The sequence below is a fragment of the Gastrolobium bilobum genome, unplaced genomic scaffold (genome assembly GCF_033153095.1).
Source record: "Gastrolobium bilobum isolate Gb01-03AN ecotype WA unplaced genomic scaffold, APGP_CSIRO_Gbil_v1 utg1885, whole genome shotgun sequence".
NCBI classification, from domain to species: domain Eukaryota; kingdom Viridiplantae; phylum Streptophyta; class Magnoliopsida; order Fabales; family Fabaceae; genus Gastrolobium; species Gastrolobium bilobum.
This window is the reverse complement of record NW_026899589.1, coordinates 831,603-858,850: the sequence shown is the minus strand read 5'-3', so window position 1 is coordinate 858,850 and position 27,248 is coordinate 831,603. Positions and strand designations below refer to the sequence as shown.

At 33.1% G+C, this 27,248-nt stretch overlaps 4 protein-coding genes across 4 annotated transcripts; 1 reads left to right on the top strand and 3 right to left on the bottom strand.

Moving 5' to 3' along the window:
* The first annotated feature begins 365 nt into the window (after positions 1-365).
* On the top strand, positions 366-7,645 carry LOC133291763 (aconitate hydratase 1). The gene is made up of 20 exons (XM_061490086.1): positions 366-508; positions 633-740; positions 1,035-1,195; positions 1,350-1,442; positions 1,554-1,739; positions 1,922-2,083; positions 2,318-2,462; positions 2,578-2,720; positions 2,786-2,842; positions 2,930-3,009; positions 3,518-3,593; positions 4,470-4,655; positions 5,176-5,243; positions 5,349-5,467; positions 5,550-5,671; positions 5,750-5,848; positions 5,943-6,422; positions 7,015-7,113; positions 7,207-7,449; positions 7,562-7,645. The coding sequence occupies exons 1-20, from the start codon at positions 505-507 to the stop codon at positions 7,634-7,636; spliced, it is 2,706 nt and encodes a 901-aa protein (XP_061346070.1). The 5' UTR covers positions 366-504; the 3' UTR covers positions 7,637-7,645.
* A 2,517-nt stretch (positions 7,646-10,162) lies between these two features.
* LOC133291764 (probable prolyl 4-hydroxylase 10) lies at positions 10,163-14,403 on the bottom strand. The gene is made up of 8 exons (XM_061490087.1): positions 14,110-14,403; positions 13,922-14,006; positions 13,278-13,375; positions 13,045-13,142; positions 11,336-11,465; positions 11,051-11,238; positions 10,851-10,940; positions 10,163-10,454 (listed from the first exon to the last, which is right to left on the bottom strand). The coding sequence occupies exons 1-7, from the start codon at positions 14,307-14,309 to the stop codon at positions 10,867-10,869; spliced, it is 873 nt and encodes a 290-aa protein (XP_061346071.1). The 5' UTR covers positions 14,310-14,403; the 3' UTR covers positions 10,163-10,454; positions 10,851-10,866.
* Positions 14,404-17,231: 2,828 nt separating this feature from the next.
* Positions 17,232-19,871, bottom strand: LOC133291793 (uncharacterized). The gene is made up of 3 exons (XM_061490124.1): positions 19,551-19,871; positions 18,803-18,957; positions 17,232-17,624 (listed from the first exon to the last, which is right to left on the bottom strand). The coding sequence occupies exons 1-3, from the start codon at positions 19,788-19,790 to the stop codon at positions 17,480-17,482; spliced, it is 540 nt and encodes a 179-aa protein (XP_061346108.1). The 5' UTR covers positions 19,791-19,871; the 3' UTR covers positions 17,232-17,479.
* Positions 19,872-24,648: 4,777 nt separating this feature from the next.
* On the bottom strand, positions 24,649-25,320 carry LOC133291798 (uncharacterized). Its single transcript, XM_061490129.1, has one exon. The coding sequence runs from the start codon at positions 25,194-25,196 to the stop codon at positions 24,819-24,821; it is 378 nt and encodes a 125-aa protein (XP_061346113.1). The 5' UTR covers positions 25,197-25,320; the 3' UTR covers positions 24,649-24,818.
* Positions 25,321-27,248: the final 1,928 nt, after the last annotated feature.

Here is a 27,248-nt window from a genome sequence, read left to right as displayed (position 1 = left end):
GATTATGATTTAGTAATCGAAGATAAAATTATCTCAAATGACTTGAGAAATGAAAACGATAAACTCTAATATAAAATAACAAATTATTAGTAAAAATAAACGTAATATAATAAAAAATATGAAAATATTATTGTCCGTGATAAGATGGGGGTCGATATTTTCTGTCATTTCATTAAGACAATAATGATAAGAAAGTGCAAAATGAAGATTCTTTTCACAAAGTTGTATGATAATAGTTTGAAGATATACACTGAATGAGAAAGTTTAGTTAGCACATGACTGCATATCGCAACGACATTTCAGACGACCAAAACAAATAATAGACAATTAAATAATACGACAATACCACCTTGCCTACGTTCCCACTTCCTTTCTCTCTCCTCAAAACACAACACCACTCTCGCTCCCACCTACTCCTCTCTCTCGCTCTCTCTCTCTCTCTCTCTTCTCGTAGTTTGATCGATCTCAATCTCTTAGCTACAGGGGACTAAGATTGTTGTTACCATGGGTAACACGATTCTCTTTCATTTTCACTTCTTACATGTTGCCAAGCAAATACGATTCACTTTTCTGATTTTTTATTTTATTTTTTTATTTTTTGAAATGTTTGGTTGGTTGGTTGGTTGGTGCAGCGACTCAAAATCCTTTCAAGAGTATTTTGAAGACGCTGGAGAAGCCTGCTGGTGATGGTGAATTTGGAAATTACTATAGCTTGACAGCGCTCAACGATCCCAGAATCGGTGAGTGATTGATTTTTTGGAGTAAAATCGTTCAGTCCATTCAATTTGTTTTTGTGTGTTATTGGATGACTGTCTTGTAAGAGATCAATGTGAAAAGAAATCTGTATTGAATTGGATGGTTCTATATTTCAATTGCATTTTCTCTGCTACTCCTGTGTGTCTGATGAGATCTGTTACTGCTTATTGGGGGGGGAGATGTTATGTGTTATGTGGCGATTTAACTGATGATTGGTGAATTGAATTTGATATGGAGTGGCACAGAATTACATGGTGACTTTCATGTTTGTGTCACAGATAGGCTTCCTTACTCTATCAGGATACTTTTGGAATCTGCAATCCGTAATTGTGATGAGTTTCAAGTTAAGAGTAATGACGTTGAAAAAATTATTGATTGGGAGAATACCTCTCCCAAACAGGTGGAAATTCCATTCAAGCCAGCTAGAGTGCTTCTGCAGGTGAGTATGATGAAGATATTTGATTTGATTTTTTATTTTTTATTTTTTTTGGGGGGGGTGGGGGTGGTGGGGTGGAACTCTATTATTGTACATTAGTGATTTTGAATGTTAGCTATTTTTTTGGTATTCAATGAGCTTTGAATGTCAACCTCAGGATTTTACTGGGGTGCCTGCTGTTGTTGATCTTGCTTGCATGCGAGATGCGATGAACAAGCTTGGAGGTGATTCAAATAAAATTAACCCCTTGGTAAGCCCCATGCTTGTGGAAGTTAAAGGATTTAGATTAATATTGAGTTTTTTATTTAAATTTTTTTATGCATTGGGTATGTGTAATGATTTTGAAATTGGTTACCTTCAGGTGCCAGTAGATCTTGTCATTGATCACTCTGTTCAGGTTGATGTGGCGAGATCAGAAAATGCTGTTCAGGCAAATATGGAACTTGAATTCCAGAGGAACAAGGAAAGATTTGGTTTCCTCAAATGGGGTTCAAATGCATTCGATAACATGCTTGTTGTTCCTCCTGGATCAGGGATAGTCCATCAGGTCATTGCATCATTCATTAACCAATGATATATATGTGTGTGTGTGTGTGGACATGTAATATTTTACCTGATTCTGTAATATTTACTTTTTGAATGATTTTATTTTACATATGAAACTTGGTTCTTCATTCAGTGATTCCAGTTTGTCTTCAGACTCAAGTTTTTCAAATTCTATTTTTGCAGGTTAATTTAGAATACCTTGGTAGAGTTGTGTTCAACACAAACGGTGTGCTTTATCCTGACAGTGTCGTTGGAACTGATTCCCACACAACTATGATAGATGGCTTGGGTGTTGCAGGGTGGGGAGTTGGTGGAATTGAAGCAGAAGCTGCGATGCTTGGGCAGGTAAAAGTAACGTGTTAATTTGTTGTAGAACTCTGAGTTGCTTTTAAAATTAGAGAATGAAATTAATTATTCAATGAGTATCTGTGAGAAATTTTTCAATTCTCTCCTCTGCTAACTAGTAAACTATTAACAATGTCTGAGTTATTCATAATAATATCTTCAGGCTTTTGTAGTTTTCTCCAATTGATAAATTGTTATTAGAAATATTTATTTAGTTCTCTAATATTTTTGCAGCCCATGAGCATGGTCCTACCAGGTGTCGTTGGGTTTAAATTATTAGGCAAATTACGAGATGGTGTAACAGCTACTGACTTGGTGTTGACTGTTACTCAAATGCTAAGAAAGCATGGGGTTGTTGGCAAGTTTGTGGAGTTTTATGGTAACTACTTATTTATGTACATGATGCTATAATATCTTTCTTCGTCTTTTATAGCATCGCCTGCCTAGTTGGTTAATCTTCCCTTAAATAATTGTTTTGTATCTCCCTTATGCAGGGGAAGGCATGAGTGAACTTTCTTTAGCAGATCGTGCCACCATAGCAAACATGTCTCCTGAGTATGGTGCAACCATGGGCTTCTTTCCTGTGGATCATGTCACTTTGCAATATTTGAGACTGACTGGCAGAAGTGATGAGACTGTGAGTTAACAATTATGTCTTGCTATTTTATGTTGACTACATGTGCTTACATGTCTTTCTTGTAGGTTTCTATGATAGAATCCTATTTACGGGCTAACAGGATGTTTGTGGACTACAGTGAGGTATACTATGTATATATTGTTTTGGGATAGTTATATTTGAAGTGCCTGAAAAAACCTGGCTTGATTGAGATTTTTTCTTTTGTGTAGCCCCAAGTGGAGAGAGTGTACTCATCATATTTGGAGCTCAATCTTGAGGATGTAGAACCCTGTGTCTCAGGTCCAAAAAGGTAATTAGTCATCATGTTTTCTGCTTAAGCATAAGGGTTATTATTCTACCTTTCATAGTATTTTGCATTTACTACACATGCCTTCCTTCTATTGAAAAGTTGTTTATAAAACTCCCTTCCCTTTAAAAATAAATAATAAAAAACTACCACTAACTCCAAAATACTTTCAGGTCTAACAAATTTGTTAGAACTGTCATTCTTAGCCTTGTTCAGTCATATATTTTGAGAAAAGGGAAGAACTGGTTCATTTGGCGTAGCTGAATTGAAGTTTAAATTTGACTACTAAACATCCATAAGCTACTTAGTTAGCAAATATGTGATATCTGACAACATTATGGAGTTAGTTCTGGGTTTTTCTTCAAACAAACATAATGGAGTTTTTGTAGGGTTTCATATGGAGGGTCTGTTAGTAAGTGCAAATTAGGAGGGGAAGGAGGTAGTTTACTGTAGAAGTAAAATTATATTTTCTGTTTTTTCATGGTGTAACCATTGCTTCAAATCTCTTCAGGCCTCATGATCGTGTCCCTTTGAAAGAAATGAAGGTAGATTGGCATGCCTGCCTCAACAATAAAGTTGGGTTTAAGGTATGAACTTTTTGAACCATGCATATTATTATTGACGTGTATATAAAGTAGCACAGCTTATCCCTAGCATCTATGATGTCTGAATTTTCATATCTTCTCCTTCTGTTTTCAATTGTGATTTTTCAGCAGGCATTGCAGTCTTAGCAGCATATATCTCTCTCTCAGACACACACACACATAGATGTGTAAATGCCTGCATCTTCTCTATTTATATAATTATTTTCTTTCTTGTTTTGGTCTGCCATGAAATCATCATAGTCAAAGGTGCCAAGGCAAGTCATCAGAAGGGTTCAGCACCTCTTGCTGGCTGAGGTGCTTCCCTTGGCGTGCACCTTTGGCACCTTAGGGACATCTGACAAATTAGGGGAGTCATGCCTTTAGCACATTATTGATTAAAAAAATGCTCAGAAAGCCCAGCCATCTAAATTGCAAACTATGATGCTAAAGGGTGTAAAATAGTCAGAAAATTAAAATGTGTATAGGCTAATTCATTTTAATCATTCTTTTTATTATGAATGTTATCCTTGATCACTTAATTCATATGCTAAATTAATGCAAACTAGTCAAATATTATACTGTTTATGCTTTTTTTAATGTGAACACCTACCTTGTACCTCGAGTGAAGTGCGCACTTTTTGGCACCTCTAACTTAAAGGCGTTAAAACCTCTTAGCAACTTAAGAGTTCCTTTCACCATTGACTACTTTGGATGAAATTTGAATTTACATCCCCAGACTCTGCTTATTATTCTTTGAGGAAGTCAAATAGTACAATCGATTATATACTTATACTAGCTATATGCTTTTAGTATTTTTTTAATTTAATACAACCATAATCGTTTTTGTTGTTTGAGCTGTATAATATTGCATTGTTACAGGGTTTTGCTGTACCAAAAGAATCTCAGAATAAGGCTGTAGAGTTTACATTCAATGGGACACCAGCACATCTTAGGCATGGGGATGTTGTTATAGCTGCTATCACCAGCTGTACAAATACCTCAAATCCTAGTGTAATGCTCGGAGCTGCATTGGTTGCAAAGAAAGCATGTGAATTGGGATTGCAGGTTAGTAGATTTCTCTGCATTTGGTACCTTTGTCATCATAACTTTATGATTAAACCTCGATCATGATATGCTTGCGCATATTATTTACAAAAGTTCAAGAGAAGGTTTGCCCCTTCAGATACTTCGATGCTTTAGTTTGGCTATAAGATAGACTAGCATGAACAGGATTTTATTTTAGTGTCTGATTGCAGTAATATTTTTATAACATTGTTGAACGGAATGAGATTGCTTCCTTTATTCCCCCAAACAAATAAATACTTTAGAAGGAAAATCATATGTTTATTGTTCTGGCTATTGTAGGACTTAGTACGGCCTTGTATTCTTCTTCCTTTACTTTCTGAATAATGTTGAAGTTACCTTAGCAAATGTTTTAGGCTTTTTGTTTTACAGTCTAGTAGTTAGATACATATTTGATACAATACACGATGGACTTTCATTTTCTTCCTTTTGTCTTTTTCCAATAATATGTTGTTGGCTACAACTGATTGCAATTGTTTTACTATTTGATTTTGACTATTAGGTGAAGCCATGGATTAAAACAAGTCTTGCTCCAGGTTCTGGTGTTGTAACTAAGTATTTGCAGAGGAGGTATTCTTTAAAATATAGTCAAGTATATAAATCCATAACACAGTTGGCATTCACATTTATGTGGCTGAAATATCTTGATTCCTGAATCATGTATTGCTCTTGCAGTGGCTTGCAGAAGTATTTGAATCAGCTAGGGTTTCATATAGTTGGGTATGGATGCACGACATGCATTGGAAATTCAGGGGATATTGATGAATCGGTTGCATCTGCAATTACGGAAAATGGTACATATCTTTTTGTAAGTGGTATTTTCTTAGTACTCACTTCGGAATATCTGAGGTTACATTGGTTTTCTGAATATTCCAGATATAGTAGCTGCAGCTGTATTGTCTGGAAATAGGAACTTTGAGGGCCGAGTTCATCCATTAACAAGGGCTAATTATCTTGCTTCTCCTCCTCTTGTCGTTGCTTATGCCCTTGCTGGCACAGTATGTGACTTGTAAATTAATTCCAAGTATGCATTTTAAAACTTGCTCTTGGTTTCTAATTTGGATACTATTCCGCAGGTGGACATTGACTTTAACACTGAACCTGTTGGGATAGGGAAGGATGGAACAAAGATCTTCTTCAGGGATATTTGGCCATCAAATGAAGAAATAGCGAATGTAAGTAGCCCAATGTGTTTAACACTTTAACTGACTTTTCCATAGAAATAAAAATATATTGTCTACAGATTGTTCATATTTGTCCAATTTTCAGGTTGTACAATCAAGTGTGCTGCCTGAGATGTTTAGGGATACATATAATGCAATTACCAAAGGCAATCCCATGTGGAATAATTTATCTGTTCCAGCTGGCACTCTCTATGCCTGGGACTCTGCATCAACTTATATTCATGAGCCACCTTATTTTAAAGATATGAGCATGTCTCCCCCAGGTGCTCATGGAGTGAGGAGTGCTTACTGTTTGCTCAACTTTGGAGACAGTATTACAACTGACCACATCTCTCCAGCTGGCAGCATACATAAGGACAGTTCTGCAGCCAGATACCTTATAGAACGTGGGGTTGACAGACGAGACTTCAACTCCTATGGAAGTCGCCGAGGCAATGATGAGGTGATGGCACGAGGAACTTTTGCCAATATTCGCCTTGTCAACAAATTCTTGAATGGAGAAGTTGGACCTAAAACTATTCACATTCCTTCAGGGGAGAAGTTATCAGTATTTGATGCTGCACTGGTAATTTTTCTTAACTATGTCTCATGTAGGTGTACTAGCCAATTGTTTTTACTTTTTCCATCTCTAATGACTTCTCCTTCACCTTAAAAATAATGATGTTCCGCGACAGCACGCACTCTGCATTTGTGTTAAATTTGATTTTCGGGGTGAATAAGATTCGTGGTCTTGTGGCTGAATCTGTAAAAAGTATTTGAGCACTACCTCTGATGCTCAACAGTATCGAATGGAAAAAAAATAAAGTTACAGTGGCCTTAGACACAAATGACGAATGATTCCGTATCTTTTTTCATTCAGGACTATGTAGCTAACCCAAAGATTTTAGAGTTGGTTTCTTGTTAAACTTCTTGTTGTCATATCTACTCCAAGGTAGATTGCAAAGTAGTCAATATGTAAATCAAAACTTAAGACTTCAACCCTCTAGATATCATGTTGGATTTGTTCTACATAAAACAGTAGTTGAATAATTGTTGTTGGCTGCTTTTTCTTTTCTTTTATTATTTTGTTTTTTTTGAGAGATTAACTTGTGACTCTTGAAATTAAATATGAAAGAATATACTGTTTCCATTTGGTATTGACTGTTTGTAATTGTCAGAAATACAAAAGTGAGGGGCATGATATGATTATTTTGGCTGGTGCGGAGTATGGGAGTGGAAGTTCTCGTGATTGGGCTGCAAAGGGACCAATGCTACTGGTACATCACAAATACCATTCTGCTCTGACCAATTTATTTGTGTGTATTCTGTTGGTTTATGTAAATGCTTTATTCATTCAATATTGTTTATAGGGCGTGAAAGCTGTAATAGCAAAAAGTTTTGAAAGGATTCACCGAAGTAATTTAGTGGGAATGGGTATCATTCCTCTGTGTTTTAAGCCTGGGGAGGATGCTGACACTCTTGGATTGACTGGCCATGAACGTTACACCATTGATCTTCCAAGCAGTGTGAATGAAATACGACCTGGTCAAGATGTTACAGTGGTGACAGATAATGGGAAGAAGTTTGTATGTACCCTGAGATTTGATACAGAGGTAATATTAGAGTCTTTCATCTTTTGTTGATGGTAGTGCTCTTTGTGTTGTGCTTTTCTCATTACTTGACTTTCTCCTTTTTCGTGCTGATGTTTTGGTTAATTCATTGCAGGTTGAACTTGCTTACTTCAATCATGGAGGCATCTTACAATATGTCATCAGAAACTTGATCAATGCTAAACATTGAATCGGATATTAAACCAAGTCTGCAGGTTGAGCTGCTAGCACCCACTGGCACTGATTTTTAACGTTGTCTAAATAAATCTAGTATGGGTCAGCAAAGGTCCTTTCAATGTGGGATAAAATCCATGCTATTCAGATGTTGTATTAATAAACCAAGGAACTCACTCGATGACAACAATGAAGGGTTGACTCTGTCGTTTGCTAAAGAAATGGAATTCATTATTTTCATTTCTCTTTTATTTGTATACGAGGATAAAACAAGTACTTGTTCCTGTGTTTTACACATTTAACTGCTAGTGTTGCCACTTTACTCTAAGAATTGAGAATATCAGGATTTTTTATTGAAATTACAAGCATTGTGACGTGAAACTCAAAGGGTATAAGGAATGCTACAAGTTTTGGACCACCAAGCATGAAACATTACGTTTCCACAATTGTGCTAAAAATATTATGACCTTACAAGATTTTTAAATTTTTTTTTTTACAAATCTGCAAAAGGAATTTAAGACCCTGTTAACCAATATTTTAATCTATGTTCCCCACTTTATGTTATTAAAAAAAAAAAGGCTTCCCGCTTAATAATATGTTGGGCCAATATTTTCTTGATCCAAATTCGCCACCAAAAAAATAAAATCAATTTCAATATTAGGGATGAAAGCGTGGCTATCAAAGCCTATGACCTAACTTATTTTCAACCGATTTCGGGTTTGCAAATAAGACAGGCTTAAGTTTTTAATAAACTTATTTAACAAAATAGATTAAGGCATAGCTTATTTATTTTATATTATTTAAAATAGAGAAAAGATATAATTACAACTTTTTTTCGTTTACAATCTTTTTCAATCGTATCTTAATCGTTGATTTTCGTCAATCTAACGATTATAATTTATTTAGAATTAATATTTAATTAATAAATATGACCCAATAAATTATAACCGTTAGATTGACAGAAATCAATAGTTAAGATGTGGTTGTAAATAAAAATAGATTGTAAGTATAACTTTTCTCTTAAATATATAATTAAGAATTTATGATACTTTTGTAATTTAATTATAAATTAATACAACATTAATTTACAACATAATATAATGAATTTTATTAAGTTATATATATTTAGAAATAATAACACTTAAGATTCTTAGCTTAATTGAAGGCTACGAAGCCTAAATTTTTTTGCTCTCTTATTCTCAAATGCATCTCACATACTTTTATATATAGAAAATATTTTATCTCTTATAACATAAGAAACTCTGAACCCTTGTTTAATATAAGCTTTTAAATCAATGTTATTAAAACTGGCCCGGTCAATGATTCGGTCGAGGTACCGGGTCACTGCCACTGGGTCACTGGTTCAACCGCATGACCCGGTGATTATATATAAATCTATTATTTATATTAAAAAATTATCAATATACTCAACTAGCAGAAAAAATAATATAAATTATAAATATTTTAATATAAAAAATAATAAATTATACATTATTGTCCAATAAAGGATCAAACAAACACATAAGCTTGTTATATTAGTGTTTCAGGTTCAGTAAACGACATCTCTAACTATCAAATCAAAATTTCCTCCATAGTGCATAACTGAGATAATATTAGTATTATAGGTACATAACTTATGTAAGTCAATAAGTAACAGATCACTCAAATATGTCAATTATGATTATTTTTTTGGAAAACTTTTTTTTTTTTGAAAATAATTTTTTTTAAAACCCAGGCCGGATCACTGGTTAACCGGCTGGGTCACCGATTTTTCACCAAAATCGGCCGGATCGCACCGAATCGTACCGGATCTGATACTTGACCAATCCAATGTGATAACCGGACCGGTTCACTGGATTCCAGTCAACCCTGCCAGTCCAGTCCGATTTTTACAACATTGTTTTAAATAGACTTTTGAATTAAATAAAACTTTCATATTTTGTATAAAGTAAATCAAGTTAAACCTAAAAAATAACTTAAACTGCCGATTTGAATAATTTGCATAAGCCTATAGGATCAAATCTTATTGTATAAAAAAAACAAAAAACAAAAAACAAAAGAAACCTAAATAAATACCAGATCAACGTCACGACAACTCAGTAAAATGAGTTAATCAATTTATTAACCAAGTGTCATCAAAACCGTAAAGAATTTATGAAGTTTCATTAAAAAAAACTTCCATTCAGGCACCAGCACCACGATGATGCCGCAGCCCGCCAAACAAGATTCACGTTCTTCAATGCATTCAGTGACAGCTTCCTTTATTTTTCTTGCACTTCTAGCCAAACTATCTCCCATTAATATCAAGAGAGGTATAGGAGCACTATTTATTTATTATGGCTTTTGGAAACTCATTTTCAGCCTTACTCAAACCAAGGGGAAAAATTATCAATATCACAGCAAAGGAATTTTCAAACAGTTTGATCATGGTAAGAGAACTATGGCACTGCTCTATAGATTAAAACGTGCAAAAATGTAGAGAGGGCCCCTCATAAATAGGCAACAACACAAGCAGACATAACAGAAATTACTAGACAAGGGTAACCGAGTTCTGAGGACAAAGCTGGTATACTTGATCAATCTATTGGATTTCATACATTTTCTTGAACCTCCCTAATGTAAATTCACAGGAACATAAATATTTTTATATTTGCTACTAATATGAAAGAAAAGGGTAGGGAAAAAATGAGTTAGGAGGTACAGCAGAACATCCACAATTACAGAATGCCGTATCATGCAGTAAAAATTTCCTTCCAACACGAGGCATTATCTTGAAAAGTTTTTAGCTGAGACTTTAAAATTGTACATCACTGGCGTGATGAACTCAGACAAGCCTGAAAAATAAGTCAATCGACGTGAGAAAGGTGATCAGCAACAACTAGCATATTAAATTTTGTTAAACTAAACGCAACAGTTGAGAATCATGCTGAGCAAGACAAACTAGTAAGCTGTAAATACAAGTCTGCAAACAATGTAGAATATGAAGTACACAGATATCAGTTTTCCAGTTTTAGCAAACTCGATGCAAAGAAGAATTGAACAGGTTGCAGATGATTCTAAGCTACCTCCAAACAAGCTTATATTTTGGGACTAAATCTATGATCTTAAGGTCAACTGAACCCAAGAACTCTGGAACTTGATGAACATGATAGTGTAACACAAATCAACATTCATGATTACATTTTATATAAAACAGCATGCAATGCAAGTAATCTATAGGAGATAAGTACCTATAGGAATGTACATTCAAGCTTTGTATTCATTGACACGTATCCATTTGGTACTTGACCACTTGTTACCCTTAATCACTGGACAACCACCTGAAAATTATCAAGAAAACAGTTTTGTTAATTGATCTCTAAATGTGAAAGCTCGCAGACACATCTAGCAGCACTATTATAAAATAATAATAAGAAGAAGAAAAAATAACCATGCAAGCTTGATGGATCTAAAGTTGCATCTGGCTTCATGCTCCAGAAAAGTAAAGCGTCACCCCTCTTTGGCTTAATCGAAAGTCCCTTTTTTCCGCAATCAGAAAGCTCATTCCACCATGGCACAGAACTAATATTCCCTTTGGCAGCTGGGAACACTGTCTCACCCCCATCTTCAACATCTGTACTGTTATCATTAAAATAAAAAAGAACCACAGCATGAAACACCTGTCTTCATATCCAAGACAAAGTTAACAACCAAGAGAGCACATGATGTCGCTTACAGGTACATCAGTACTGTTGCCATACGCTGACCCCCATTCTTTGTGTTAAATTCATCAAGAAAGTAGTCATAGTGAGGCTCATACTTTTGTCCAACTTCATAGTGTAGAACTTGAAGTCCTTCACCGTGATCTGTATATTGTGAGACATAGCTTATGTATTAATTTGGGAAGCATAAGAAAAAATAACCAACTTATAGATTGATAGAACCTACTTTTATAAAACTGAAAATGATGAAAACAGACATGGACCCAAGCTCCTTACAAAGATAAAATGCACAAAATAAACCTAGAAAGCCTCAACTCCCCCTCAAACCAAATACCTAGGCTCAAGAGTTTCCTAGAGGTCTTCCAATTTTCCCACTAAACCAGTATTGAATACATGCATACCTCACTACACACATTCACTCACCTTTTATCCCACTCATTGAATATTCTAGAAGCAATTCCTTAACTAACTAACTAATTATTTCAGGCCCATCATAGATCATAAACCAGAAAGCCAGATGACAAAGGCAACTGAAAATATCCATCATAGATCATAGTCCATTTCCCCTATATTTCCCTTCATATCTTTCTTTCTTTATTTAATTATTTGCCTCTCAAATTTATTTTTCCCTTTTTTTTATCTTTTTTTATTTTTACCATTTTTTTCCTCTTATTTATTTTTCTCTCTTATCTATCATTTTCTTTTTTACTTTTATTTATTTATATATACATATATTGTTATTTTATTTTATCTTATTTTATATTTTTATTTTATTTGTTTATTTTTATTTATTTTTTTTTTGGCTTTTTTTTTTTTATAACTTTTTTTCAACCGTTTTGTATCTTTTATGTGGGTTCATCTACCACCGACCCCAATTAATTTGGGATAAAGGTGTTGTTGATGTTGATGTTGATCTATCATTATTTTAACTTTATTTTATTTTCCTTTAATTTTTATTTATTTTTCTTCCCTTCTTTTCCCTCAATCTTTTCTTGCTTTTTATTTGGGTTTATTCCCCAATTAGTTTGGGATAAATGTGTTGATGATGATGTTTATTTGCTTGGCGGAAAATCAGTTTCCAAATATCCAATGAAATTTTTTATATAAAGACTTGAACTAGACTAGACTAACTCCTCAACATTGAGTTGAGGCAAAACATGTTAGAATGGCACAATCTAAAGTGGATAGCTGGAATTAAAGCATGTATTATTGAAATTAGAAGCAGATCCTAGCCTTGGATGTATTTCAAGAACTATTATTGTAATTTCATTTTAAAGAAATTAATTGCTAAAAATAATGTGGACATAGTCACCAATATCCCAAAAGAATTCTTTAGCACTACATGATTTATTTTTTCCTTTCACAAACAAGAAAAGCCCAAAATTGCACAAGACTTAGCAAGCAGAATTAGAGAGCGTATACACAACTTAAATTTCACAGAACAACAGTCTGCAATCACCTAAGTCAGTCTCATCTGGAGTTCTTGTTGCTATGTCCATTCAAGACACATCACACATGTATAACATTTCCAACAACTCAAAAGTTCTCAATCACAGACAAATAGTTCACTAGAGATAGTATGGTAAACAAAACATATAACAATTAGATTCTACTGTTGACTTAACACACAGGTGAACCAGGAAAAACAGCACCAGCAACAAATCCTTAATTTTATTAATAAAAGTCAATGTTCATAAAAGAGATAAGAGCGCAAAGTACTTACCTGCTGGAATAAAAGTAAAGTCAGCAATTCTTTTCTCAATGTTCCTCACAATCTTATCACGTCCTCTGGCCAGAAAAGTTCCAGAGCTTGTACGTACTCTAAATATAAAAGGAATATGCAAAGATAAGGTTTTCCATCAAGGAAGACAGAAGCCGCGGAGTGTAACTAATGCAAAATAAATTATTTTCAATATCAAAGGACACTTAGTAGAGAAAGATAGGAAATAGTCCAACCTGCTGTCTGTACTCTTTCCAGTTTCACTATCGACAACTGTTGACTTATGCATACTTGGTTTCGCTATATCGATTAGATATTCGCATTCCTCCTTGGTCTGCTCAGATTAATCAGCTGAACTTCAGTTTTTGGAAAGTGGAGACAATATAATGCATCATACTAAATTAATAATGCTCCAGATGAACAAGAAGCTTAACCAAGCACAACGTCATCCCATCATGCTAAAGTCACATTCAAACTGTTAAATACACCATTTGAACGTTCTGTCAAGCATCATTTAGCCAAAGAAAACACAACAGTTTTGCTAATATCCTACCTTTCAAATTAAGAAATCAGTAAAAGAAAGATGAACTCACCACACCAACAAGAACTACAAGGAATTAGAAGACTCTTAACTGTTATATATCAAGATAAAATCATGGTACTAAACCCCAACTTTATTCCTCTGCACGCACAACCTTGTTACCCTAGTTTTACTTAATCATTAACATACAATCCAGTCAAATTACCAAATAAAACCAACTTTCCGAAATTTGATGCAAGTAACGACAAAAGCAGTATTCTATATTAGGATGTGTACAATCAAAAAATTGAAAATAGAAAGAAATTATTATAATGGGAAAGAAAAAAAGGGGAAACTGACCAGAAAATTATGATAAACAAAAGCTCTAGGCTCCCACGATATTAATTCAACCCACTGCTCTCCCCTCTCATCTTCATCGTCGGTTCTGGTTAGAAGAAGAAGAAACAAGGAAACTCGAAACATAATATAAACCAATCGAAATGAATAATGATATCAATAAAAAAATAGAATAGGAGCAAGGTAGCTACCGATGGATAGTGTTCCGAGCAATGGAGGTAAGATCGTTAGGTTTGGGAAAATTGTCACGCGAGTTGTTAGGAAAGGAGAGGAAGCCGAGAGCGAGGAGAATGAGAACGAGGAAGGTGAAGACGAGGAACAAGGTAAGGATCAACGTAGAAGATGATGATGATTTCCGAGACGGAAGCCGAGAGTACCTGGCTTTCGCCATTGTTGACTTCAGCTCAGCTCAGATCAGATCCACAAGATCTCAAATTCAATAAATCCAAGTATCCAACTATAGCACAGCACAATGTTGTCTATCCTATACAATTTCGTTGCAGCTACAGGGTGGATGGAGGAAGGGATTGTTTCTTTCTGCGCTTCACACTGTTCCAACTTTAAAAGTTTAAACTAATTAATAGAAAATAATTAATTAATTAATTAGTATTGATAAACAACTTTTCCATTTTCGTTATAAATGCGTTCGTCTCGCAAAATGTATTGATTTATATGTTCCGTGACCATGCATTGTCGGTAGCTGGTGCTATTAGATTTTATCCTTCAAATTATTTTTGAGTTTTGGTATTATTATAAAAAAAACTTACTACCAACTCACTCCTATCTAATCATCATTTTCTCTTTATTCATAAATATTTTAATATTCTTTCTCTTTGATCTAACGGTATTTAAGTTGATTGTAGTGTTTTAGTAGTGAATTTTTTTAGTAATAAAAATATCTCCTCTCTAGGTTTTATTGTCTCTCCAGTAATAGAGATAAAGTTATTTCTACAATTCTAAAATTACGTCACTTTAAGAATTGAAAAAAAATTAAAGAAGGATATTTTGATAATTTTATTTATTTGTTTATTATATAAATTTTACCAAAACACTCTTTATTAACTCACTCAACCCTCAAAATAACATAATTTTAGGATAGCAAAAAATAATTTTATTTCTTATGACATGAGAAACGTTTTTACCTTTGATATATATATATGAAAAAAATGTTTATCTTTCTAAAGAGTATAACTTTGTGATATTTTAGATTCTAACCATTGATTTTTCTCAATCAATGGTTATAATTTATTGTGAATTATTAATTAATTAATAAGTTTCACCTAATAAATTATAACCGTTGATTGACAAAAATCAATGGTTAAGTGCTAAAATGACACAAAATTATATCATTTAAAAGGACAAATATTTTTCATATATATATATATATATTTGTGTATTTCTAATTTTTTTTGTATTATAATTATGAGTTTGATGTTTCTTATATTATAAAAAATAAAATTATTTCTTATAAATATGTAAAAGTGTGTGAGATTCATATGAGATATTAAATCCTATAGTTATTTGATTGGTTTATTTTATTTTTTAAGAAAAAACCTTTTTCTCATGTCCTTGAACAAACATAAAAAATACGGTAATTAATTTCTCCTAATATCAAAGAAAAATGTGTCTTCTACTGACACAAAACAAGGTATGGGTCCATTTTGATTTTTTTTTTTTTTCTTTTCTCTTTCGAATGGACCCCGCCTTCTAATGTGACAACCGGACAAATCAATTACCCAAATATATATATTTTTCATAATTTATACTTTGTTAATAATCGTTGTGTGGCCCCAACAACAAATCATCGAAACGTTCCATGACATCCTTCTTGTATTTATGGGTCATGTATGTGACATAACACCTTAGCCGCCTTGCCTCCTATTTTCATTGGATGCCTCGCATGCATCAAATCGATTATTTATCTTTAATCTTTTCATGTAATATGAATCATATGTAAGGATTTTAGTTATTGAGATGTATATTAAGAGTGATTATTTTTTTGTTATTATAATATATTTTTCCATTACCCTTAGTATCTCAATGAGACTCAATGAGAAATAACCTCTCACATTATACGATTCATTTCCATTTATCCAATTAAAAGGGATAATCTTTAAGTATGTAGTTCTTTTGATGACTCTCCAATTCATTCACTGATTAACTTAAGTAAATCTCGTGCATCACCGCTCGCTCCGATCACCTGAATTCACAATCACCGTTATCTACAGCCAGATGAGACTTAGAAACAGTGGCAGAGCCAGCAAGACATTTAAGCTTGTGCCAAAATATTCAGCTGGTGCCACAGTTATATAGTTACGACCAAACGTGGCTAATTTTCAAAAAACTTGAAATATGATTTGCTACATTTCAAGCATAGCTAAATAACCGTGACTAAATTAGTCAGTGCCAGAGTACCTGCTGACACCACCGTGGCTCCACCACTGCTTAGAAATAGTACCTCTTCTGGTGCATGCATCTCATATCTCGAAATCAAAACTTCCTCATTCACATGAAAAATAATCTGATTGGAATCAATTGATATAACACGTATCACCAAAATGGAATTGTAATATTTGTAATTGTAATAGTTATTTTACACTTTAAATTTCAAACAGTGAAGTTCAGTTTAACGAAGTTCAGTTTAATGAAGTTCAGTTTAATTTTATAAATTATACACATTCTTCATTACATTAAGAAACTTTGATGAAAAACATGAAATTGAATTGAATAAGAATCTTAGTTCCGGATAGAACGATTTAGACAGAGTTCATACATAAGAGAAGCATAATTTACGTCCCTGACGCGGCTCAAATTATAATGATTAAAAGATTTACATTTTATATAAATATGTGTCTCAATATCCTAATCTAAATTTAAATTTAATATGTAAATAACAATGGCAATTTTACGACATGCTCGGTTGTACAGGCGTGGAGTTCTTTAAAATCATATTCATTTTAATTAAATAAGTTTTAGGTTGACGATGCCGAGTGTGCAACCATAGTTTTGTGGAATTCAGCATAAAATTAGCTGGCAGAGGATGATAAAGTAGACTGGAAGAGACAACTCCTCCGATACATTTATTATGCTGCTAATAATTAAGGGATAGGATTGGTTTACAAAATTTTTTTTTGCAAATTACACTAAGTGCGACCGGTCGTACACTGCATGATTAAAGTATGACCGGTCGTACTTAGTGTAGTTTGTAAACAAAAAAATTTGTAAATATAACATACCTCAATAATTAAATACTAATAAGTATGTAACAAGAACATCAATGTTCAGTAATCTTATCCCTGATAAATAACAAGGAAACAGAACAATAAGACTGACACACAGAAAGTACTTGCATATTTTTTAGACTTGACCAAGGAATGACTTTTTATTGTGTATTCAATAGACCAAAGGGGCAAAGGGTATTTCAAACCATACAAAATACGAAGGTCCGACAATACTCATAAAAGAGCACACATTTGAATGACAAATAAAACATGCACATTAGGAACACTACCAAGAGTTCCATACTTAATTAACAAGCAATATTGGAAGGCCTCCCATGGCTTAAAAAACACCAATAGCGGTAGGATACAAAGCCTTGGGCTTGTAAGAAAGATAATTGGGAACATAAGTAGAAGTTCGTTTCTTAGGAGGATCCATGGAATCTACGGCTGGTTGGTTCAAATATGCATACTTGCTTTTTGTCCACCTGCACATGTCAAAACAAATGGTATTACTATTTCTCCCAATATATAATTTTGAAGAAAAAAAAAATTAAAATGAAATTGTCTATAAAATAACTAAATACAGATGTATTTATTCTATTCACCAAAAAAAAGTATTTATTCTCAAAATTTTAACAATTATTTAAATCTCTTTTCTTACTCAATTTATAACAGTTTTTTGGAAAATGCTATTAATATTTTGGGATTAATATTTCTCATGTTGTAAGAGATAATTTTATTTTCCGCATATACATCAAAGTGTGTGAGACCCATGTGAGACAATGTGAAGAGAAGAAAGATAAAAAACTGAGTCTTACATACTTTTATGTGTGTATAAGAGATATTTTATCTCCATGAGAAAAACTAAACCCTAATAGTTTACCTCAAAACGCTGTTAGAATTTTCTCTGAACATAAAATGGTATTAATTGTCCCAGTATTGGGGTTGCCCTGATGCGTGTGGAATTGGAAGGATTGAAGCATTTTGTCTAGATTCATTTTATTTTTTTTGTATCTAATCTAGAGTTATTCTTACTTAATCTTCTCCGATCATTTTGCTTTCAGAGTACGGTCTTAAGACTAATTACTTATTGAAATAGATGATGCATTAGATCACTGTCACGTAAAAAAGGTAAAACTAATTCCTCTTCCAAAAGGAGACAATTTCCATCTTACCTAAAGAATTTCAAGTAATTGCTTTGGCCATTGGTCAACACAAATGACTTTACCAGTTTGGAGTATGGAGCCATCTATTTCTGACTTTTTGTATTTTCTTTCCTATCAGTCATATCTTTGATCACCAAGTAGTTAATAATCAAAACGCTCAACTATGACTTTCTGGTTTCATTTTTCGTGGCCTCATACTCCTACATGAACCATTGATAAAAAGCAGCAACTTGATGCATCTATCAAGAATTACAAGGCAAATGACCACCTAGAATTCAGCATGTTACTCTTTCTATTTTGTTCCCCACTTAGAGGAATAGAGCACGTGACTAAACAATTTAAGAATTTCATGTAATGATTTTCATGAACGAAGAGAGATAAATTGAGTAATGAGCGATAATTTGTGGGGTTTTGTGAGGCTGTGAAGGAAAATTAATTTTGTGTAAATATCAACGCGACAACAATCAAGAGTTCAATAAAAGAGAGAATTTACTAACCAATCCTTTATTCCCACACGCACTTCCTTGTCCTTCGTGTCTTTTTTGCAGCAATCATTTGTCCCCACAACCCTTTTGACCCTCTCTTCCTTTGGGTCATCTTCATCAGTGTCATGAGTCCTCAAGGAAAATTCGAAGCTCCGGTACTCTTGCTCCTGTAAACCAATAGGCTTAAGTTAATAATGACACAAAGAAAAAAGGATGGTGGAGGAAGAATTATAATATGGCTAACATAACCATTTAGAATCCATATTTCTGTTATATACATAGGAAAAGTTCACCAATGCCACTGTGATTTACTTCAGAATCACTTATGTCCATGTAGTTTTTTTCTTATCACATATGCTCCTGTGGTTTGTAAAAGGGTATGTTTTTTATCACATATACCCCTGTGGTTTCTTATTTTTTACAAAGCACAGGGGCATATGTGATAGAAAAAAAACCACAGGAGCATAAATGATTCTGAAGCAAACCACAGGGGCATCAGTGAACTTTTCCCATATATATATAACAAATTAACTACACATCATGAAGAATATATATTAATTATGTGACAGAGTTCACAGATCAAATAAACAATTTTCATTCGATGGAGCAATAAAGCTAACCCAGACTCCTTCAAAGCTAGCTATATGCCTATTATCCCTTAAGCTCAAAAACAAAAAAAGAGGCCATTTTGTTTTAGAGTACATATTGTTGTGTGTGTGTGTGTAATTCACATAATGGATTTATCATTTATGGACCTTACCGTGAGATTGCGTGCACGGAGTCTTGCTGCTGACTTGATAGCAGCAAGGAGGTGATCCTCCTCCTCAATCTGCTTTTGCCTCCAAAACTTGGCAATTTCTCTCTTTGTCACACTCTCTTCTTCTCTTGGTCTTGAGAAGACTCTGAATTTTGGAAGTGGAGGTGGTGTTGGTGGTGATGACCTTGGAACCATCTCTCTCATTGATTCAAAAACATCACCTTCTTCCTTTCTTTCCTTCATTATAATAAACCTTGGTGCTTTATTCACTTTGTCACTAGCCTCCTCTGTTTGTTTGTATTATATCAAAAAAATATGGGACATCGTACAAGCACTCATTAATTGCATCAATTTTTTTTTTCTTCCAATTTAAACCCAAGTACCACCAGCTAACTATCCAACCTACCTTTCTCACTATACCGATAGATACACTTAAATGCACATGGAATTTCTGAGTCAATCAGAATATGCAATATGCACAACCCCCCCGTATTGTTGCGTGTGGAGAACAAAAAAACAATAAAAGCAATTATTTTAAATTAAATTAGTATAGATCCATTATTACTTCCACATTTTGGGACAAATTCACTTTAAAAAAATTTATGGTGCATACGTAGGCTTTGTTGTGTGGAGGTTTCCCATCCTTATCAATAATATTCAATAGATGGTTGTGTTCCTCAGATAAACTTAAACAACTAGTAGTATAAAACATACTTCACGATATAGTGAGGCATAATATATGTAATTTTATTCGTCCATCATGGTCCAACCTTTAATTCTTTTAATCAGTGGATAAGACTATGCTAACAAAGCACTAAAGTCTCGGATTATACCAACCACTAATCAGCCTCCTACCAGCCCTTCTCCACTGCAAAAAGCCAAAAACAGTGATGCCAATTATACAGGATTAATGTTTCTTACGTTATAAAAGATAGAAACACACATATAAAAATATGTGGAGTCTATAGAAAAAAAAAGAGAAAAAAATATAAACTCTACACACTTTTATATATATGTACGATATAAAATTATCTTATATAATATGAAAAATATTAATCCCATATTTTAAACACAAAATAATTATACTTCAGTTATGGTTTATTGAAGATTAGGTAGATCTATCATATTCTTATATTAATGAATATGCATACAGCAGCCTATAAGAAATATCAACTAGTCTAATTGGGATTTAGTCAGCATACTAAAGATCATTAAATCCTACCTTTCATTATTTAAATCTCCAACATAAGAGTGGCGTCATGGATAAAGCTTCATGTCGGTTGACAGGACTAAAATCGCTAGAACTTTACTCTTCGATATAAAGAATGACATTTTCTATTAAGTGATAGTAGTTCAGTTGGCGCTAAAGAATTGAGTAGGTGAAGGTAAAAAAATATGTATTCGATCTTTTCTAATATTATTTTTAAGAAAAATTTAAAGTCTTAATCTCAGAACTCATTTCAAATCGAACTAATGATAAAGTGACGAACCGATTAGAATATTTTAAAAAAAAAATAGCATTCCCAATAGGAGAATAAAGAGAAAGGCCGGCAACACTTTTTTTTAAAATATTTTTTATTATAAGGTGAAATCTCACATAAACCACACTAATAAAAAGTGGGCTCAAATTATTTAGTAAAACACACATGAAATTTCACTAAACAATAAAAAAGTATTAAAAAATTTATCCTTAGCAGTCCGCTACCCATAAATATGATAACCAAGAATGTTATTTCTTGTTAAATTCATAAACATGTTTGATTCACAATTAATATTTTGGGAATCTTATTTAAATTTTAAATGGTGGCAGAGAAAGAATACGGTAGAACGAAGTGGGAGTAGAAATTAATGGCTGGATTAAAGATAACTTTCATTCTCATACCATAAGAAATAATATATTCATCTCTCATCATGCAAACAAAATTCAAACAAAACATGGGAATGTCACTTCTCTTGCAACTAACAATGCCCAAAAATATTTTCTTAAAGCTTATACTAAACATAGAAATATTATATTTCCAAATTTACTTGTCCTGAAATAAGGTAAGGGGACGTTTGGTATAAGAGATATTTTTTTCACCAAAAAAAAAATATTTTCAAGAATATAGTGAGAAACATTTTTCCCCGGGTAAGTTACGAAAAAGTTTGGTAGGCCAAAATTTTATTGGAAAAGTTGAGTTAATTTTACTAACGTTATGTTTGGCTGATGATAAAATATTGATAGAAATCTGAACTAAAATAACCAAAATACCCATCATTTTGAATATTGTTAAGGGCATTTTAGTCTAATAAGTGTTAAAATGCTTTTGTCTCTTACTAAGAAAAAAAGAATACCATATGTGAGAGAGGAAAGTATTTTAGCAATGTATAGTAAAAAAAGGGATTCATGGGGAAAAAATATCCCTATATTATTTTTACTTTTTCTTATACCAAACATGTTAATTTTATTTCCCTCGTCCCACTTCCCCATCATTTCATTCAAAAATCCCATACCAAACAGCCCCTAACAATCTTTGAAATAAATGCACTTTCAGAATTTGTATCTTTGAAATAAAGCTCACAAGGTCCTATTGTTGAACGCCGAAACTTCTAATGAAGTGGCCAAGCCTTCATAAATCACTTGCATCGGGAATTTGGTTGCTCGTGCACTACTAAACTTGGGTAGATCTACATCTTTACCACCTGATATTTGGAAAGGGGAACAGAATACAGGCTTCTTTATTATATCCCTGAGAGTGCATTACAATTAGATTTTTCTTTTTGTAAAACAAATAATTTTTTTTTGAAAAATTGCAATATATAAATGTTCAAAATAACCAAAAATTAGACCCTTCGGTGCTGAGACTGAGAGCAAGTTTTACTCTGCATATTCTGCCACCAAACTGTCAAGGTAATATTGTAAACTACGCCCCATTTGTCAGAGGAGCAGTCACTCGGATACACTACAACTTGGAAAATCAGAAAGCATACAATGAAGGAAACAATCAAAACACAAGCAAAGATGAAACATGTCTAAAGGAGAAGAAAAGAGATCAATGATTCAATTAATTCTCGTAGAATAAGTATTCTGATTCCAATGGAAAATACTATATAGCATGAGTTGGCTTTCAATTTGTAAATTCTAGACTAACATGATTTGAAACAGAAAACCGTTACTCAAGTTAGTCATCCCCACCATATTCATTCATGCAACAAGCAGCTTTGGATTTGGTATCTTACTCAAGTTGAGTACTCTGGTTTTATAACAGTAGTCAATTGCAATAGCTCAAAGTTTCTTAACCAATAATGGTGGTAAAGAATAACGTAGAAACAAGAAGGATTTTATTACTGTTTTAGTATGGCTTTTTAGCAAACTGAACCAAAACAAACTCCAATAAGACATCAAGATGGCTCAGTTTTCTGGAAAAATACTTAGGTAATCTTAGAGTAACCACTAAATTTTTTTCCAGTTTTATGCATATGGAATACTTTTAATCTGCCAAGTACTCCTACCAGAAAACAGGATCACGTAAAGCTCAACATCAAAGAGTACCGCACCTTCAGCCTGAAGCACCACAATAGCAGATAGTTCTAAAGACAAATATGGAATATAGATTCAATAGTCAATTTCATCTAAGTAAAAGAATTTAGTTGCCCATACAACCGATGTGGGACTATATTTCTCAACACGCCCCCTCACACGAGAATCCACTGGGCTTGAAGCTGATACCATGTTAAGAACCTTGGGATACACCACCCAAAAAGCTAGCTCAAAGGGTGAAAGTGCCCAAGGCCTTATTAGTTGCCCATACAACCGATGTGGGACTATATTTCTCAACACGCCCCCTCACACGAGAATCCACTGGGCTTGAAGCTGATACCATGTTAAGAACCTTGGGATACACCACCCCAAAAGCTAGCTCAAAGGGTGAAAGTGTCCAAGGCAACACGCCCCCTCACACGAGAGCCCTTTGGGCAGCCTACCTGTGCTAAGAAAGTCCACAAGAAAAAGTGGGGGCGGCGAGGCTCTGATACCATGTTAAGAACCTTGAGGTCACTACCCCAAAAGCTAGCTCAAAAGGTGGGAGTGCCCAAGGCCTTATAAACCTCACATTAGTTGCCCATACAACCAATGTGGGACTATATTTCTCAACAAAAGCCCTTCCCACCACACTTTCCCCAGATTCTCCATATTCACCCTTCCCTTCCCCGGGTGAATAATCACACAATGCGAAGTGGTCCAGGCACACAATTTTGAGAGTGCCATTAAACAAGAAGGGGCCTGACAGGAAATATCAAACAGGATGCTAGAAGAGAGGAGGGATCGGATCAGTTGGATTGTGGTTAATGCCCCATCGAACAAAACAAAACGAGAACTTTATAAAGATTAAGGAATCATTATGATTTTTCCTCCAGCCAAGAAAATTCTAAGTTGTGATTACAGATCCCCACTCCCCACCCCTCCATCTAGGAGAAGCAGAACTTGGTATCAGAAAGATTATCTTGGAATAACAAATGTTTGTGTATTTTCTGCTAATTACCAAACGGGACAATTCAACTTAGTAATATGCAACATTGACCTTATATTTATTCTTTCTAAAGACCGTATCCAGAATCAAATACCTACCTCGTCCAATTTGCCATTTGATCTGCAACCAAGCATAAACTGGTTCTCTATTTACCAAAAGCCAGTGACAATTACCAAAGTTCCAAATCCAATAGAATTATACTCAAAACAGAAATAATTAAATAAATGCCTTGAAGCCCACACTAGTCGACAAGCATGGCAGTTCTTACTTCTTTCTTCCAATCTACAGTCCAAATGAAAATAATCAAGGGAACAACAAATACTAAATTTGTTCCAATCAATTACCAGCTGATCTCAGATTGGAATAACACTTCTACTAATTTGCAAAGAGATATTCCAGACACAAATGAAACTCCTATTAAGAACGTGAAAGCCCAGATAATTCTATACCAGTAAGAAAAGGACAGTATAATTCCACATCAAGCGCAATCCCACGATATGCACAGCACGATTGTCACAGGTATAACTCATAATTCAAGATAAATGATGTATCACTTCAAAAGTAACAACTTTTTTTTCCTTTTTATTGGTACAAGAAAAGTAACAACTTTATTTCAAAGAAAAGTGTGAAATATTACACAAGCTACAATCTGTATGTCTATCAACATGCCAATGAAAGAAAAAGAAAAAATTAAAATTCGCACAAGGGGCATATGGAAAACACAGAGCAGGCAAAACCCAATTAAGGAGAGATGGAAAAGTGTTCAACTTGATGTGATTCGAAGGGTTTTGGTCTTGAACCTATATCTGGGTGCTCTGGGGATAACTTGGCTAGGTCCCATGTGAAATTGACCAGGACTATTGGTAAGAGGAGGACCATCATCATAGACATAACCAACGAGACGGCCACAGCTATTGCATATGATCTTAGTCCTCTTCCTCTGAATTCCCCAGTAGTTGAGGGTCTCAAAGAAAGGACGGATCTTGTCCTCTTTCTCGAACCTGAACTTGGTGGTGTCCACAGCAGAGAACGAAACTGTACCCTTGTTCCCGGCCTCGAAGTAGAAATCGGCTGGATATGCATACGCAGAGTTGAGATTCAGATTGGTGCCGCATTCCATACAGCAATAGATGGAAGCCATTGTTGTTGTGGAGCTTTCTGTGAGGAACTTGTTTTGTGCATGGAGGGGGCAGAGAGACTTGTCCAAAGTCCAAAACGCGTCGCTGTGGACTGGACGGCTTTTTTGCTTCTTCTGGATTGTGGTGTCTTTTTGTTTGCGCATGGTAAATGCGTAGGAAAATTCTCCTCTAAGATATGGGTATCATCATATTTTTCATTTTAAGTAACATAAATTATACCATTTCAAAAGAGAAATAAATATAAAAAATAGAAATTACGAAGGTGATAGTGAGTAGTTTTTTTTTAATTTAAATTTTAAATAAAAAAGTTTTATTTTATATCTATCTCTATTAAAATGACATAACTTTATGTCATTTTAAATCTCCTAAAATATATATACATTTACGGAGATGATTTTAGTTTTATTACTCTTATTATTTTGATTAATTATTATTGGATTAATTTAAAATTAATGGTTAAAAACTAAAAATAAAAATCAATTGCCGTTGATTTTCAATTGATCTACAAGTAATCTATCAAGTAATAAAAATAATAAAGCTAAAATAATAGTAAGTATAATATTTCTCCGTACTTATAACTTATTTTCCTTACTATCTTTTACAATTACTTTTTTATCATTTGATCAAAATTAAATTAACAGCTCTCACTTGATATTATTTAATAACTATTAATTTAATCTTGATCCGGCAATAAATAAAATAATTGTAAATGAAAATAAGTTATAAGTATAACCTCTTATATACAGAGCGAGAAAAATATTTTTCAAGCAGTTTGAGATATATTTATCTCCATTCACTAAAAAATTATGTTATTTTATTTATTTATTTTCTTATATTAATTGATTCACATTTGAATGATTATGATTCTATTTTTCTCTCGCTTCCTTTATAATCACAGGGCTTATGGTTTCTCAAATAATTCGTCACCTATATATATAATATGCAACAATATAAATTGCGAAAAAGTAAATTATTAAAATAAAAATTGCTGAAATATAGATCAATAAATATATATCTATATATGTAATTATAAAGTGCAAAAATATAATTTGCAAAAATGTAAATCAATGAAGTATATATTGCTAAAATGTAAATTGGTGTAATATAAATTACTAAAATAAAGAACACGTATTCCATTGAGATCGATTAGAGAAATAAAGAAAAATAATATAAGATAATACAATAACGCAGTCATGGATATACATTTAAAAAAAGATAAAGAAGTTATTATCACTTTATTATTCACTTTTATATTTCTTTGTAAACAAATTCCTCACTCTCAGTTTTTTTTCTTCCTCCCCTTCTCATCAAGTAGGGTTTTTTTTTTTTTTTTTTTTTTTCAGTATCTCTTTCTCTTCGAGTAGAGTTTCATCCCAAATTTACTTTCATTGTTTTTAAATAGAATTTACTCCAAAATCTATTTTTGCTATCCTCAAGTATAATTTGTCCTAATATTTTAACTCTTCACTTTTAATTTTCACTCAATTTTTGACGTAATGACTAAAGATAAAGACTATTTTAATCTCTATTTATAGAAAAAATATCATCATGTCAATGATGAATTTAATGTTATAATAATAGAATATTATTTACCTAATTATCATTAAAGAAAGCATTCACATGTATAATGTCTTATATTTTTTTGTTAATAACTTACATTTATATGATGTTTCTTCGGGTGTAGTTTGTCGTAATTTATAATTTCTTTTATGTTTACTGAATGTTATTTATAATATTTTACAATTATATTATGTTTCTTGTAGTGTAATTTGTAATAACTTATGTGTATTATATTTCTTTGAATATTATTTATAATAACTTATAATTCTATTATGTTTCTTGAAATGTTGTTTATAATAATTTATAAATATATTATGCTTTTTGGAGTGTAGTTTAGGGTTAATTTACAATTATATTATATTTTTGAAGTGTAGCTTGTAATAATTTAAAAGTGAATTATACATATTTTTATTTTTAAAACAAAAATAAAAATAAAAAATAAAATAAAAATAAATTATAAAAAATAATTAACTAATCATCACCTGACTCTAAAT

Coding starts and splice junctions, on each gene's coding strand:
- LOC133291763 (XM_061490086.1), top strand. Junction 1,740..1,921: donor GATCAGGGATAGTCCATCAG/GTCATTGCATCA, acceptor CTATTTTTGCAG/GTTAATTTAGAATACCTTGG. Junction 5,672..5,749: donor CTTATGCCCTTGCTGGCACA/GTATGTGACTTG, acceptor ACTATTCCGCAG/GTGGACATTGACTTTAACAC.
- LOC133291798 (XM_061490129.1), bottom strand. CDS start 25,196: ATGGCTTCCATCTATTGCTGTATGGAATGCGGCACCAATCTGAATCTC.
- LOC133291764 (XM_061490087.1), bottom strand. CDS start 14,309: ATGGCGAAAGCCAGGTACTCTCGGCTTCCGTCTCGGAAATCATCATCA. Junction 14,007..14,109: donor GCTCGGAACACTATCCATCG/GTAGCTACCTTG, acceptor TCTTCTAACCAG/AACCGACGATGAAGATGAGA. Junction 10,941..11,050: donor AGATCCATCAAGCTTGCATG/GTTATTTTTTCT, acceptor GATAATTTTCAG/GTGGTTGTCCAGTGATTAAG.
- LOC133291793 (XM_061490124.1), bottom strand. CDS start 19,790: ATGAAGGAAAGAAAGGAAGAAGGTGATGTTTTTGAATCAATGAGAGAG. Junction 18,958..19,550: donor TCCGTGCACGCAATCTCACG/GTAAGGTCCATA, acceptor ATTGGTTTACAG/GAGCAAGAGTACCGGAGCTT. Junction 17,625..18,802: donor CGTGTGGGAATAAAGGATTG/GTTAGTAAATTC, acceptor TGACATGTGCAG/GTGGACAAAAAGCAAGTATG.